The following is a 16,541-nucleotide window of genomic DNA, read 5'->3' as shown; positions in this document are numbered from 1 at the left end:
CCATTAAGGACAAAAGCTTAGGCCACGCCACAGGGGCCTATAGTGCACTACCCCACCCCCCCATTTTTTTCCTAAAGGCCATAATGACTTATGTTATTATTAAAATGTTAATGTTGAAAAATGTGGGATGCACTTGTTTCAGACGCATTTATGCCCATTGAAAATGAACACATTTTAGTACAATGCAAATACATTAAAGAACCATATATGTGTACTACTGAGCATTAACATGTGAACACGGAAGATATGATGACTAGTTGCCTAAGTATTGTAATGGTGCAAAAAGTCAAACGTCAAAAGTCAAACGTCAAAAGTCAAAAGTCAATAGCCTTTATTGGAACTGTGAGGGCAAAACCATACAAACCATAACAAAGTAGTGAATCAATATTTCCTGAAAAAACACATACACACAATCTACATCAGCATCAGAGTTACCAATAAGCTTTGTTCAGCCGCAAAAGCAGCAGGTTCTCAAAGTTCTTTGAGCCAATGCATGCTCTTTTTGGCCTGAAGATCAGCCCTGCGACACTAAACAGTCTTTCACAGGCTGCTGAGGCAGGGAGTCCCGTATTAAGTTTGAGTGATAGCTGGCACACAGCTGGGAAGGTCTTCAGTACCTCTACTGTGTCTCCTGGGCACCCCAGGTACGCATCCAACTGCTGGGACGTTTCAAGAGGGCCGGTCTTCTTCAAGGAGGAAAAGAAGTCCTCTTCCTCAGACGATTGGGAGCCCTCACTGAAGTGTTTCTCGGCCTGACAGTCCAAGTGGCTTCTGATAGTGAAGGCCTGTGGAATAAAAAACAAAAATCATGACAATTTAGACTATATGGCAGTATTGTAACTGTGTATTGGATAGTGTTGTGTGTGTGTGTGTGTGTCATTAAATGTAATTTCAAACTAATTTCACTGTCTTCATAGAAATTACACATATTAAGCGGAAGTGAGACACTTACCAAGTTTGAGGATATTTTCGTCACTTGTCCAACAGGTCTTAAATTTGGGAACTAGAATGGCTGCGGCTATCAGTTCTGGATCTGCAAGCATCTCTCCGAAGCGTTTCTCAAGGCCTGAAAGAAGTGCAGCAATCAAAGGCTCACAGAACTTGGAGGCGACTTGAAGGTGCTGTAGCTTGGTCCTTAGCAGAGTTATGGTGGGGACCAACCATCCCATCTGCACACTGGTTTCTCCCTGAAGAACATCCAGTGCCTTTGCAACTGGGCTCATTGTCTTCGCATATTCTGCAAGAAATGCAAGTTCCACTGGAGTAAACCTGTACAAAGAAGAAGAGAAAAACACAACATGGAACATTAAGTCTACTTGATGTAGCACCTTCAACTGGAGGAACTGATCATTAAAAAGGAAAAATATTGTCATCTGAGACTTTTAGAAATGAAGTTGTGTTGCTACAAATCACATTCATAGTAAATATGGGGACTGCATATTGGCATAGTGCATACGTGTTCTACAGTATTCCAAGTATAAAACTGTGACTTAATCTATTGTTAATCACTTCATTAAATGTAAGGCAGAAAAACAAGCACTTACTTGGGTGTATCTAGTTCACTGCAGACAGCTGCAAGGGCTCCCTCGCCTTGTTCTCGTGTTATTCTCACTAATCTTTCTACGGCTGAGAAGAGTGAATTCCACCTTGTAGCAACAGGCCTTACGAGTTGGAGTTTGCAGTGGTCTTCAATTACTTCAGATGCGGTGGTTGATCTTGAATTTTATTCCACAGGCTAGAGCATTTGGCAAATGTGGACCGTGACACGCTGCTTTTGAAGCATCAACTGTGGACACTAAATTGAGGAGGTGGCAGGCGCAGCGATGGTGCTTGGGTAGCTGGTATTCTAAGTAGTCATCTTCTTCCAACAGGGCTCCGGCATCAACAAATTCAACACCCTCAAGGCTTTCCTCTTCTTCATCGTTATCATCATTTTGGCCACCATCATCCTCTTCTCCATCACCCTCTCCTACAGGTTCAGCATTGTTGTTCTCGTCAGTCTGCCCATAAACTCTGAAGGCTTTCAGGAAGTTTGATCCGTTGTCAGTTGTAGTGCGAACGATCTTCTCTCTGACATTGAATTCTGTGTGAATATCATTTAGGGCACCAGCCAGGGCAGAAAAGGTATGTGACCCTTTAAGTTGCTTGCATGCCAGGGCAGCACAGGATCTCTGCATGGTCTGGGGGTTAAACCAGTGCCCAGTGACACCAATGAAACCGCGACGGTGTGCCGTCCAGCAGTCTGTTGTTGCTATGAACTAAATTTCACTAAGGGCAGCTTTCAGTTTTCTTTTCATTTCAACAGAGGCCTTTGTGACTTTGTTAACAACAGTATTACGCGTCATGACATTTGTATTTGGCTGAAGATGTTGCACAAGCTCAATGAAGCCCTGTTGCTGAACAATGTGTGGTGGGTGCAAGCCTTGGACAATGAATTTGAGGACTACTTCATCCACACTTGCCTGGGACACTCTTCGAGCCTCCCACAGCTTGGTTTGTTTGGAGGGTGGGGTCAAAGAACCTTCAGTGGATGACTTCCTTTTGAGGGCTGTTGAAGAAAGTTGCGTGTACCTCTCTAGACGAGTGGGGTGTTTCTTCTGTGGAGAAAATGAATGCACAGGCACAGATTGAGATTCATATTATTTCTCTCAAACCACAAGCTGAGACTATCTAGGACTTCCGCTGTATTAAATGTCACGCTGGAAGTTCATGAATGGAGGTCAGACTACAAGTTAGGGAGCAGTTTCACTGGTCTATGCAATTATGTTGAGCAGACCAGAATATTGCCACTTAAATCTGTTTTAGGACCACAAGCAGCTGCTGGCATGACTGAAAAGTAACATTATTGTTAATGGCACACACCGCGCACATTTCTTCTCCCGTGGGAACATAATTAACTCTTTACAGCAACAAACACGGTAAAACTCCGACCTCAACACATGAAGGATTACAAATAAATTAAAAAGACAAATAATAGACACAACAAAACATGAAGGTGATGTACAGCAATATAAATCTACAGCATAACAATCCTACTTATAGCAGTTTACTTTCACGTTTTACATTTGGGATATTGCTATTTATACATAAATGAAAGTAAATTTAAAAATATTGCTATTTACATGAGCTGGAATTGCCATTATTTCTCAATATATGAGTCATACTGCCCCCATTTCAAGCGGTAATCCTCCACCTTCTCTAGCAGCCTATATGATAATTGTTCTAAGGCTGCCAGCTGCCCAAGAGAAATGTGCCACAGAGACGGTGCTGGTGCTGATGAGGCCCTCCACTCTTTAACCAATAGTTTCCGTCCTAGCATTAACGCAGTCTGGATCCAATTGGCGAGTGGTGGAGTCACCTCACTTAATGCTTTGGGGTCACCCGAAATAAAAAGACTGGGGGTGAACGGAATGTCAAGGCCAACAATTTTTTCCAGAAAACCATGTATGGCTAGCCAAAACTCCTGGGTTTTTGGACATCCCCAAAGCATATGCACTAGAGTACCATTCCTGTCACTACACCTCCAGCACTCCGAGCTGTCAACCAGACCCACTCTATGTAGCCTGGATGGTGTCCAGTAGATTCTATTAATAATCTTGAATTGGATCAATCTCGTTCGGAGTTCCCTTGAAATTTTTTTCCCATTCTTGAGAATTCTTCCCCATTCTGCCTCTGTAAATGATACCTTTAAATCTGTTTCCCATGCTAGTTTAAGGGACCATATGTTTGGGTCTGAGGCCACTAGGATCCTCGAGTAGTAAGCAGAGGCTTCATGACCTAGTCCAAAAATGTTCAAAAACCATTCAAGTGTATCACCACTAGGTGGGGCAATTGTGGGGGAGCCAAATGTTTGCACCATTAAGTGTCTTAGCTGTAGATACTTCCAAAATTGATTGTATGGTAAATCAAATTCCCATCTAAGAGCCTCAAAAGATTTTAGCGTTCCATCCTGATATAGGTCTCCTAGAACTTCGATACCTTTTTGAAACCAGGGCTTCCAAAAGAAGGGCGATTTATCTATACACAGCTTAGGGTTCAGCCAGATCCCAGCAGACAGGTGAAGATAGGGGTCAAATTTAAAGATGTAAGCGACTCTCTTCCAAACCCATTGTATATGGGACAAAATAGGGTGCGATCGATTCTCTTGGGCTAGTCTGGCCGTAATACAGCACCTGAGTGCCAGAGGGGTGCAGATGGTACTTTCAATATGGAACCACGGGGGGGCTCTCTCTGGAGGCAGAGTCCAGTGTGCCATGTGCCTGAGAGTGAAAGCATAATGGTAATATAATAGGTTAGGAACACCAAGACCTCCTCGGTCTACAGGCCTCTGCAGTTTCCGCAGGCTCATTCTAGGACGTTTGTTGTTCCATAAGAATTTATTACAAATTTGATCAAATTGTTTAAAATAGTGTAGTGGGATTCGGACTGGGAGAGCTTGTAACAGGTAGTTAAATTTAGGAACACAGGTCATCTTAATTATATTTACTTTGCCCCACATGGAGAGAAATAGTGGAGACCACCGCTCTACATCTGCCCGCAGTTTATCCAATAGGGGAACAAAGTTTATTTTAACTAAGTCAGCCAGTAAGGGGGGGAATGTTAGGCCAAGATATCTAATGCCTTTCTTAGGCCAAGAAAAGGTGCCTGCTTGAAAGAGGGATTTGGGACAATATGGCTAGAGAGGAAGAGCCTCCGACTTTGTCCAGTTCACTTTATAACCTGAAATAGATGAAAACTTGTCAATGATTCTAAATAGGGAGGAAAGAGAGCGTTCTGGATCTGAGACAAATAAAAGAATGTCATCCGCATATAGCATCAGTTTATGACATCTATCACCGATTTGAATACCTGGAAACGTGGGTTCTCTCCGGATAGCCATTGCTAACGGTTCGAGAGCAACAGCGAAGAGCAGGGGGGAGAGGGGGTCCCCCTGTCTCGTACCCCTACCCAGCTCAAAGGGAGATGACATAATGCCATTGGTAAGCACTGATGCCGTAGGGTTAGTATATATAAGATTAATCCACTCTATAAACTTCTTGCTGAAACCAAAGCATTCCAGGGCGGAGAGCAAGTATTGCCACTCCACCCTGTCGAACGCCTTCTCAGCGTCCAACGAGATGGCGGCCATGGGAGAGGCATTGTCCCGAGTGGCCCACATAATATCAACAAATCTCCTAACATTGTCTGCAGAGGAACGGGAGCGTATAAAACCAACCTGGTCGGGGTGAATCAGAGAGTTTATCACCTTGTCAAGGCGGTTAGCCAGAATTTTTGATAATATCTTACTATCGCAGGAGGTTAAACTGATAGGTCTAAAATTCTTACAATCTAGAGTAGTGGTCACCAACCCGTCGATCGCGATCGACTGGTCGATCTTTCAGACTTTCCCTGTAGATCTTTGACTGACTTTCCCTGTCCCAAAAAATCAGACGCGGATTTCCGTCGGATTTCCGCGTCCCGCTCTCTCTCTCTCTCTCTCTCTCTCTCTCTCTCTCTCTCTCTCTCTCTCTCTCTCTCTCTCTCTCTCTCTCTCTCTCTCTCTCTCTCTCTCTCTCTCTCTCTCTCTCTCTCTCTCTCTCTCTCTCTCTCTCTCTCTCTCTCTCTCTCTCTCTCTCTCTCTCTCTCGTCGCAAATGCTGCATGAAAGTGACCAATCAGATAAGAGAATAGTACTGCCACGTGACTCGCAAAAAAACGTGACTACGCGTGACTGACTCGCAAAAAACAATCGACACAGTTGGTGAAATAGCTAGCATGGCGGAAGCTCCACGGAAGAAACCCAAAATATATAATTTCAATCCAGAATGGGAAGAAGAATTTCTCTTTACCGTGGTGAAAGACAAGTGTGTATGTATGCTGTGCAACCAACCACAAGCACTGGCTAAAAGAGGAAATCTGGAGCGGCACCACAACACCAACCACCAGAAATTCAAAGACAGCTACCCGCCAAAGAGCACTATCCGTGCAAGGAAAGTTAACGAGCTGAAATCAGGGTTGAAGGTCCAGCAATCCCTTTTCACCAAACCTGCTAATCAAAATAAGGCTGCTAGTGAAGCGTCGTTTCGGATAAGTTACCTTTTGGCTAAACACAAGAAGCCCTTTACAGATGGAGAATTTGTCAAGGAAGCAATAGCCATTACCGCGGAGACTGTTTTCAGTGACTTCAAAAACAAAGAAGAAATCAAAACCGCACTACGTGGTGTACCTCTGGGCCCTGCAACAGTGACAAGGAGGGTCGAGTCACTGTCAGAGGACGTGGACAGACAAGTGTTAACGGATTTGGCACACTGTGAATATTTCTCATTACAGTTCGATGAATCCGTGGATGTAATGGACACAGCTCAGCTTGTTGCATTTGTCAAAATGGTTTTCCAGGATTCTACAACAAAGGAGGATTTCCTCACTCTTTTGCACTTAAAGGAGAAAACAAGGGGTGTGGATATTTACAATGAGTTCAAAAAATATGTTGGTGAAAATGACATACCCATTCAGAAACTAGTGGCGATTACTACTGACGGGGCCCCAGCAATGCTCGGTGCGCGCAATGGATTTATTGGACTGTGTCGTAATGACCCTGATTTTCCCTCCTTCGTCAATTATCACTGTGTGATCCATCAGCAGGCCTTGGCTGGTAAGGTGTTGGACTTTTCCCATGTAATGACACTGGTGGTGAAACTAGTCAACTCGATTCGAGCGAAAGCGCTTCAGCACCGCTTATTCAAAGCGTTATTGGACGAGCTCGACGCTGCTTACGGAGACCTGCTTCTCCATGCTGATGTGCGGTGGTTGAGTCGCGGCAAAGTGCTGCAGCGATTTGTCGACTTGCTGCCCGAGATCAAGACGTTCCTGTCGACAAGGCAAGTGGTAGTAAATATTTTCATAGGCAAAGGACTTAAATTGGTGTGGAAAGTCAGATCTTTACGTTTTCTTTTTACTGTTTTCCCCTGCTTTTATATTCATTCTATGCATGTATATGTTTTTATATATGTTTGTATTCACGTAATGTTCTTATTCCTGTTGTAAAGCACTTTGAGCTGCATTTCTTGTATGAAAGGTGCTATATAAATAAAGCTTTACTTACTTACTTACTTACAAGGAACGAGGAGCACAAGGAACTGTCAGACGATGCGTGGCTACTGGACCTGGGGTTCCTGACAGACATAACCGCAAAACTGAACGCACTCAACTACGAGCTGCAGGGAAAAGACCGACACCTCCCCCACATGATAAGCGCAGTAAATGGGTTCAAGGCCAAGCTCGGTGTTTGGACCACACACCTAAAGAATGGGAGGCTGACACACTTTCCCAACCTGGAGAAAATGGCACAGGCCTTGGAAGACAATGATGCTTTTCACCCTGAGCAGTACTGTGCTCCCCTGGACAAACTGGCAACAGAGTTCAATCGGCGTTTTGGCGAGTTAGATGTCATGGGAGATATTGCTGCATTTGTCTCAAACCCATTTGTGCCCATTGATATAGAGCAGGTAGCAGCCAAATTCCAGCAAGTATTTACTTTGCCAAGTGGAGTTGACATGGAGATGGTGGATTTACAAAATGACATAGAGCTGAAAGCCAGGTCAAGGGACAGTGACTTTTGGGGACTTGTCAGCAGAGAGAAGTTTCCTCTTCTCACTGCATGTGCACTAAGAGTGAGTGCCTACTTTGGATCCACATATCTCTGTGAAATGTCATTTTCACAGATGAAAATAATCAAATCGAAGTACAGGAGCCGCCTTACTGACAGACACCTCACAGACTGTCTCAGACTGGCAGTCAGTAGCTATGAGCCAAACTTCAAAGCACTTGTAGACAGTATCCAGTCACAACCATCACACTGACTTGAGTGAGTAACATGACTGTTTCGATGTGAAAAGTAATGCTGCATAAGATGACTGCACTTAGCACTGACTGAGACACAAGTACACATTACAGTTCTACTTTATAAAATGCTATAATTGTAAATATGTTTGTCAATGTTAATATGAGAAAGTACACATTAGTTTTACTTTTGTTTTGATGTGAAAAGTGATGCTGCATAAGATGACTGCACTTAGCATTGACTGAGAAAGTACACATTACAGTTCTACTTTATAAAATGCTAATTGTAAATATGTTTGTCAATGTTAATAAGTAAGAATAATAATTAAGTCAGTCAAGTGTCAAAATGTCAATGTGGGGAACATGGCGCGTTCCGACCTGCAGAGGGAGCTACAGGACGGTTGGTGAAGGGATGCCAATTGGGTCCTCATCAACGTGCCCTCTTAATGTGTTGCTTTGTTCTCCCTCGGTAGGACGCAGTGAGCGGAGAACGGAGGAATCGAGGAGAAGCAGCGGAGAGTCGGTTGTAGAGAGACGTCGGAGAGCGCTGCAGGAGAGCCGCGACCGGAAGGGTCGGGCAAGACGTTCTCCCCTGAGCGAGGCTCAGCCAAACCGGACTCCAAACCAGCTGCACAAATAAAACCCGTTCCTTAAACCGCAGAATCATATTGTCTGTCTCCCTCTGTGCCCGAACCTGTTACAGTCAAGAATGTCAATTTGTTAACGTTTCAGTTATGTACAATTCTTAAAGCAAGACAGCTGCCTGATATGCTTGATACAGTCTTTTTTTTTTTGTTGCATCAATTTTAATGTTGGACCAAAGCATTGCATGTAATTAAAATACAGGCAAATAAAAGGCATTAAGTTTGAAGTTCAATCTTGTCTGTCTTTTTCTCTCAACGCTTCAATAGGTAGATCTTGCCTTCACCAAGGCTGAGGTCAGGGATCTTGGGCTTAAAAAGGTTGGTGACCACTGATCTAGAGGGTCCTTCCCTTCCTTCAAAATAAGGGTAATAATGGCCTCCGATAGAGTAGGAGGAAGTTTTCCCTTTTCCAGGGCTTCATTATAGGTGTTTAGTAGTAATGGAGCAAGTTCTTTGGAGTAGGCCTTGTAGAACTCGGCCGTGAAGCCATCTACACCTGGCGCTTTACTTGAAGGTAGGTGCTTAATAACGTCAACTATCTCCTCAATAGTAATATGTGAGTCAAGACTCTCGAGCTGGTCCTCAGATAACGACGGAAGATTGAGAGTTGATAAAAAAGAAGTGATGTCTGTTTTGTTCACCTTTGACTCAGAGGTGTATAGGTTTACATAGAAGTCTCGGAATGCACCATTTATTTCTTTGGGGTCATAAAGAAGATGCCCATCACTCCCCCTAATGGCTGGAATAGTGCTCCGTGCTTCTCTTTGTTTAATATATCTGGCGAGTAGTCTACCGGCCTTATCTCCCTCCTCAAAATATTTTTGTCTAGCCCGAAAGAGACAGAATTCAGCCTTTTTGGTCATAATTGAATTAAATTCAAATTTTAGTTTAGTCAACCTGGTAAGATTGACAGATGATGTATTTTTTTAAAACTCTGACTCTGCGACTTTGATCTGTTTCTCTAGTTCCTGTAGTTTAGCATAGTGTTCCTTCTTTTTAAACGAAGAATGTTGAATTATATGACCTCTCGAAACAGCTTTCAAGGCTTCCCAGGCTATCCCTGCAGATGGGGCTGTTGGTACATTTGTTTCTATATAGAGCTCGATTTGTGATCTAAGTGATTCCTTAAAAGTCTCATCCAGTAAAAGACTAGAATTTAGTCTCCATCTAGTCGACCTATTCTGCCTATTAACGGACAGTATATGGAGAAATATTGGACTATGATCCGACAAGATTATATTGCCGATGTCACTCGATGCTACAGCGGACAACAATGACTGAGAAACCAGAAAGAAGTCTATCCTAGAGAAAGAACGGTGGGGGGAAGAGAAGAATGTATAATCCCTTGAAGACGGGTTTTGTAGCCGCCAGACGTCCACCAGACCAGACGCCCTGGACAAATCTTTGAGCACCATCATTGTCCAACGTCAACTGTTACTTGTGATGTATGTCTGTTCATTGTTTGTTTATTGAAAATAATAAAAACTATAAATCATTTTTAAAAAAATGAAGGATTACAAATGAAACATTGAATCATAGCCTACTGCTAGCAAGCAAACCATGGCATGTTCTTAGCCATAGCAAACATTGCAAATTTACCATTAGTACGTTACTAGGTTACTACAAAATGTCGACTGATAATAACAAACTTTCAGCTTACCTCAATATGCTTTTTCAAATTAGACGGTGAGTTTTTGAAGGCCATTAGCTTGTGGTACTTGGGTGCGCAGAGCTTGCAGCGCATTCGAAAGGAGTTGTTTTTGCATCCAACCAGTTCAAAAAATTCTTCCAGGTACGGCCAGGGATGGAGAAGGGTTGGCTGATCTTCCTGGCTATCAACCTGGTTGATGCTGGTGCTTGGTTGGGACATGTCGCTGTTATTTTGAGTCTCTGGCACCGTCACAGACATCTTTGGCTACATACATCTGCTTTCCTTGCTGGAGTGTGATTTGTGTCATGTGCAGCAGATTGTTAGGTTTCTCTATAGGTTCTGTATGTCTACAATAGTGTCGGATCCAGGTGCGGTGTAAGTAAAGAATGAGACGGAGATATAATAAAAATAAAGATTCTCTTTACTGAGACGTATGATTCGCAGGTACAAACATAAACTCTTAGACGGAACAACAAAAGGGGTGCAGTAGGGCTCAGCACGTAGGTTATAATAACTAAGGCACTGCGGTCAATAATAAAGTGCACGAAAACTAAAGTTTGAGCAAAGGGGCTCCAAAGGAGGTACAAGGTTGCAAACCAGCAAACAAAGTCAAAGTTCAAATTACGTTCCGGGTAACGGATACGTGAAGTGGTAATACATACACAGGATTCTGAAGCATTCCAAACGGGGTAACACAAGTGATCGACTGACAAGGGAACAAGGAAATGGGACACACCTATATACACAGACAAACACTCACAGGTGACAACAATCAACAGATAATTAGTCCAGGGCTGGAGCATTGTCGCTCTTCGACCAGTAGGGGCGATGGGGAGTCCTCTTCGCTGACCCCCCTTGTAACAGTGCCCCCCCCTGACGAACGGCACCAGAAGTTCACCCGGGTGCCTCGGGATGGAGCCGGCGAAAGTCCGTGATGAGGCTCGGATCTAGAATATCCCGCCGAGGCACCCAGGTACGCTCCTCAGGCCCATAACCCTCCCAGTCCACCAGAAATTGGAGACCCCTCCCCACCTTCCGGCAGTCAATAATCCTGTTAACCGTGTAGGCAGGTTGTCCATCAATGAGACGGGGCAGGGGGGCGGGGCGGGGTGGAGGGGCCATGGGGGAGAAAACAACGGGCTTGAGGAGTGAAACATGGAAGGTGGGGTGAACTCGCATGGAGGGTGGGAGTAGCAGTCTGTAGGCCACGGCATTGACCCGCCGCACCACCTTAAACAGCCCCACGAAGCGAGGAGCCAACTTGCGTGACTCCACCCGGAGGGGGAGATCCCGGGTAGACAGCCAGACCCTCTGACCAGGACGGAAGACCGGGGCCCGACGGCGCCTGCGGTTGGCCTGGCGTTGGGACCTGTCCGAAGCCCGCACAAGCGCCGCCTTTACCCGCCTCCAGGTACGGCGACAGCGGCTGACATGGGCTTGGACCGATGGTACCGCTGCCTCCTCCTCCTGCTCAGGGAAAAGGGGGGGCTGATACCCGTACTGGCATTGGAAAGGGGAGAGGCCAGTGGAGGAGCAGAGGAGGGTGTTGTGGGCGTATTCAGCCCACGCCAGCCACCGGTTCCATGTCGCCGGATTGCTGGAGACGTAGCACCTCAAGACCCCCTCCAGGTCCTGGTTGACGCGCTCCGTCTGCCCATTGGATTGGGGGTGGAACCCGGAGGAGAGGCTGACGGAGGCGCCAAGGCTGGTGGCGAATGCCTTCCAGAACCTGGAGGCGAATTGAGGACCCCGGTCGGATACCATGTCCAGGGGTAGTCCGTGCACCCGGAAGACATGCTGGACTACTAGCTCCGCCGTCTCTTGGGCCGTGGGGAGTTTGGGGAGGGGGGTGAAGTGCGCCGCCTTAGAGAATCGGTCTACCACCACGAGTATGGCAGTGAAGCCATCAGATGGGGGTAGACCCGATATAAAATCTAGGGCTATGTGCGACCAGGGACGTTTGGGGATGGACAGGGGGTGTAGGAGTCCCGGCGGCCGTTGCCGGGAGGCTTTACTGCGCGCGCATAGGGCACAGGCTGCCACAAACGCACGCGTGTCCCCCACCGCTGTGGGCCACCAGAACCTCCTTCGTATGAAGTCCAATGTCCTGGTGGCCCCTGGGTGACTGGTGAGGGAGGAGGCGTGCGCCCACTGCAGCAGTCGTGCGCGCGCAGTCCTCGGAACGTAAAGCCTCCCCGGCGGACCCCCGCCCGGGTCAGGCTCCCGCCTCAGCGCTGTCCTCACTACCCTGTCGATTCCCCAGGACACGGGGGCGACGACCAGGCCAGTGGGGACGATCGAATCCGTACTCTCCACCAGGTCCACAGGATCGAACTGCCTCGACAGTGCATCGGGCTTGGTGTTCTTAGAGCCCGGTCGATAGGAGATCGTGAACTGGAACCTGGTGAAGAATAACGCCCACCTGGCCTGTCGGGAGTTGAGGCGTTTGGCCCCCTGGATATAGGCCAGGTTCTTGTGGTCCGTCCAAACTATAAAAGGGTGCGCGGCCCCCTCCAACCAGTGCCTCCATTCCTCCAGCGCGAGTTTGATGGCCAGCAACTCGCGGTTCCCCACGTCGTAGTTGCGCTCCGGCGCGGACAGCCTGCGAGAAAAAAAGGCACAGGGGTGAGTCTTATTGTCCTTGGCGCAGCGCTGTGACAAAACCGCCCCTACCGCAATGTCCGAGGCATCCACCTCCACAACAAAGGGTAGGGACGGGTCCGGGTGCACCAGGATGGGCGCTGAGGTGAAGCGCTGTTTTAATGCCGTGAAAGCGGTGTCCGCCTCCGGGGACCAAAAAAAGGAGCGTAGGCTAGTCTGGGTGAGGGCTGTCAACGGGGCCGCTAAGGCGCTAAACCCGCGAATGAACCGCCTATAAAAGTTTGCGAAACCCAAAAAGCGTTGTAATTGCTTGAGAGAGGAGGGTCGGGGCCAGTCCAACACCGCACTGACCTTTCCGGGATCCATGAGTAAATTCCCCTTGTCCACCACGAAGCCCAGAAAGGAGACAGTGTCCACATGGAACTCGCACTTTTCTACTTTGACAAAAAGTTTGTGATGGAGAAGGCGTTCGAGCACCTGCCGCACATGTATTCGGTGTTGGGCTAGGTCCTTGGAAAAAATTAAGATGTCGTCGAGGTAGACGAACACCGAGTGGTCGAGGAAGTCTCGTAGGACATCGTTAACAAGCGCTTGAAATACCGCCGGCGCGTTGGCAAGGCCGAACGGCATTACCAAGTACTCGTAATGTCCTCTGGGGGTGTTAAAGGCTGTTTTCCACTCGTCCCCCTCCCGGATCCTCACTAAGTTGTACGCGTTTCGTAAGTCCAGCTTAGTGAAGACCCGGGCCCCCTGCAAGGACTCAAAGGCCGTCGTCATCAACGGAAGGGGGTATCTGTTTTTCACCGTGACGTTGTTTAACCCCCTATAGTCGATGCACGGCCGCTGCCCCCCGTCCTTCTTGGCCACAAAGAAAAACCCTGCACCCGCCGGGGAGGTGGAAGGGCGAATGTGGCCCGCGGCGAGTGCGTCGTCGATGTACTCCTTCATGGCCAGGGTCTCAGGACCGGAGAGGGAGAACAATCTCCCCCGAGGGGGCGTGGTGCCGGGCAGGAGGTCGATGGCACAGTCGTAAGTCCTGTGGGGGGGTAGTTCCCTAGCCCGCTGCTTGCTAAAAACCTCCCCCAGATCCCAATAGACCTGGGGAACGCCCACTACGGCCGGAGTCACTGGAATGTCTGTAGACCCCGCCGCTAGCGTGGAAAAGGGTCTAGGGGCTGTAGCTAGGGAGTGGGAAGGGACTGGGAATGGGGTTGGGGTTCTGGGAGGGTTGGTGATTCGCCCCGTGGACCAGTTAATGGTGTGGTTGTGCACCGCCAGCCAGGGGTGCCCCAGGACCAGAGGACAGTCGGGAGACTCAATAATAAAAAACTGGATGAGCTCCCACTGTTCTTGCTCCACCTGGATACGAATAGGTGGTGTGCACTGGGTAATGAAGCCGGTCCCCAGAGGCCGGCCGTCCAGGGCGCGGACCGGTAATGGAACGGGAAGGTCCTTTAGAGCTAGTCCCCACTCGTGGGCTAAGCCCGTGTCAATAAGGTTCCCCGCCGCCCCCGAGTCCACCAACGCCCACACCCGTCGTATGCGGCGTCCCCCCTCTAACGTTAGCCCCAAAAAAGTCCGGTGATCGCCCATTGCGGAAGGTGACTCATGGCTCACCAATGCCCCTCCCGACATTAGCGAGCCCTCCCGTTTCCCGGCTTCTCCGGGCACGTAGCGACTAGGTGTCCAGCCCGCCCGCAATACAGACAGCGCCCCTCTCTCTGACGCCGCTGTCGCTCGGTCTGAGAAAGGCGTGCCGCTCCTAACTGCATTGGCTCATCGTAGGTGGGTTCCTCCTCCATGAAGCCACTGGGTGGTTTCACACCCGGCGTTAGGTGGGAGGGCGCGCCCCTAGCCGAGCCTCTCTCGCGGTCCCGCTCCCGCCGTCTATTATCCACCCGCCGAGAGAGGTCGACTAAGTCGTCCAGCTGCTCAGGCAGCTCTCGGAAGGACAACTCGTCCTTCATGACCTCCGAGAGCCGCTGAGCATACAGGACGACCACAGCGCGCTCCTCCCACCCGGTCTCTCTGGCCAGGGTGCGGAACTCCATGGAATAGTCCGCCACCGTGCGATGACCCTGTCGACAGGCGGTGAGTCTCCTGCCTGCCTCGTAGGTAGAGAGTACCCGGGTGTGATCGAAGACTTTCCGCAGCTCTGCTATGAAGAGCTGGGAACTGGCACATATCGCCGTCCCCCTCTCCCACTCTGCCGTCGCCCAGGACAGGGCACGTCCCGTTAGCAGAGTGGTGATATAGGCCACCCGGGACTGCTCGGTGGGAAAGGAGGTCGGCTGTAGGTTGAAGACTAAGGTGCACTGTGTGATGAACTCTCGGCAGCCCTCTGGACGTCCGTCGTACCTCTCTGGAGGTGGAAGGCGAGGCTCACGAGGTGTAGGCGGAGGTGTAGGGACCAGTAGTGGAGGTAGGGCTGCTGCGGCGGCGACCCGCTCCGCGTTGTCCTGGCGGTCCACCAGGCTCGGGACGGTGAGGGACAGCTGGCTGAGATGTTCACTCATCTCCCTGAGTAGACGTTCATGCTGGGTCAGCATGGCACCTTGGGTGGCCAGTACGGTGCGAAGGTGTAACACATCCGCTGGATCCATAGTGGTCAGTCGATCTGTTAGGTTTCTCTATAGGTTCTGTATGTCTACAATAGTGTCGGATCCAGGTGCGGTGTAAGTAAAGAATGAGACGGAGATATAATAAAAATAAAGATTCTCTTTACTGAGACGTATGATTCGCAGGTACAAACATAAACTCTTAGACGGAACAACAAAAGGGGAGCAGTAGGGCTCAGCACGTAGGTAATAATAACTAAGGCACTGCGGTCAATAATAAAGTGCACGAAAACTAAAGTTTGAGCAAAGGGGCTCCAAAGGAGGTACAAGGTTGCAAACCAGCAAACAAAGTCAAAGTTCAAATTACGTTCCGGGTAACGGATACGTGAAGTGGTAATACATACACAGGATTCTGAAGCATTCCAAACGGGGTAACACAAGTGATCGACTGACAAGGGAACAAGGAAATGGGACACGCCTATATACACAGACAAACACTCACAGGTGACAACAATCAACAGATAATTAGTCCAGGGCTGGAGCATTGTCGCTCTTCGACCAGTAGGGGCGATGGGGAGTCCTCTTCGCTGACCCCCCTTGTAACAGCAGATGGAATGCATCTCGTACAAACCAATAGGGTGTCGGAATGGTATAATGTTTATACTTCTCATCCAACCACAATCAAATTCACTCTATCCGGATGGCACGACTCTTAGCCTAACCCCCATAGCCGGTGCCGTAACAAAAATACAAGGGTTAGTGTCGCCGCGCTAGCTGATGTTACTAATACAATGGGTGATCTACGTGTGGTGTAGGACACAGATGTATACCTGCAGGTATCTTACTGAGTGCCCTACCTCTCGAACTCTGTAACCGGCTAAAAGAAAATGAAAGAGAACAAAAGAGAACATCAAAAAGGTTAACAAAAGAGAATCAAACAAAACTATAACCAGCAACATAAATTACATACCAAAAATATAGAGCGCTGCCACCTCTCTCGAAGAACAGAACAAACTAACTTATATACTACGGTGTGGTGAACTGATTGGATGATTGATTGATGATCCCAGCTGCCAGGCATCTCACTGATTACTCCAGCAGGAGGGACACACTGAAACAGAAGAATTAAGACAAAACAACAACATACCACAGGTCCAACAGAAAAGACCCCACCACCCGTAACAATGACTCTCTTAAGAAAACTGCTATGTCATTAAGCAGGGAAAAGAGGGACGCACTTTCCACAACACTGCCTGTTGTGTCTGCCAGT

General features: G+C 48.1%; 1 protein-coding gene across 1 annotated transcript in view; it reads right to left on the bottom strand.

The window, feature by feature from the left end:
- The window catches only part of LOC308149988 (tudor domain-containing protein 15-like), a gene marked incomplete at both ends in the record, with an annotated part of 46,643 nt that extends 31,327 nt beyond the window's left edge, over positions 1-15,316 (bottom strand). Inside the window, 5 exons of the mRNA XM_080522863.1 lie at positions 12,631-12,896; positions 13,065-13,147; positions 13,679-14,391; positions 14,670-14,919; positions 15,100-15,316. Of these exons, the coding sequence (XP_080378989.1) occupies positions 12,631-12,896; positions 13,065-13,147; positions 13,679-14,391; positions 14,670-14,919; positions 15,100-15,316 (1,529 nt within the window). The remainder of the gene's footprint in view (positions 1-12,630; positions 12,897-13,064; positions 13,148-13,678; positions 14,392-14,669; positions 14,920-15,099) is intronic.
- Positions 15,317-16,541: the final 1,225 nt, after the last annotated feature.

This window comes from Nansenia antarctica (assembly GCF_963989245.1).
Source record: "Nansenia antarctica genome assembly, chromosome: 2".
NCBI classification, from domain to species: Eukaryota; Metazoa; Chordata; class Actinopteri; order Argentiniformes; family Microstomatidae; genus Nansenia; species Nansenia antarctica.
Note: the sequence above shows the minus strand (reverse complement) of the source record. Positions and strands in the feature narration are given on the sequence as shown.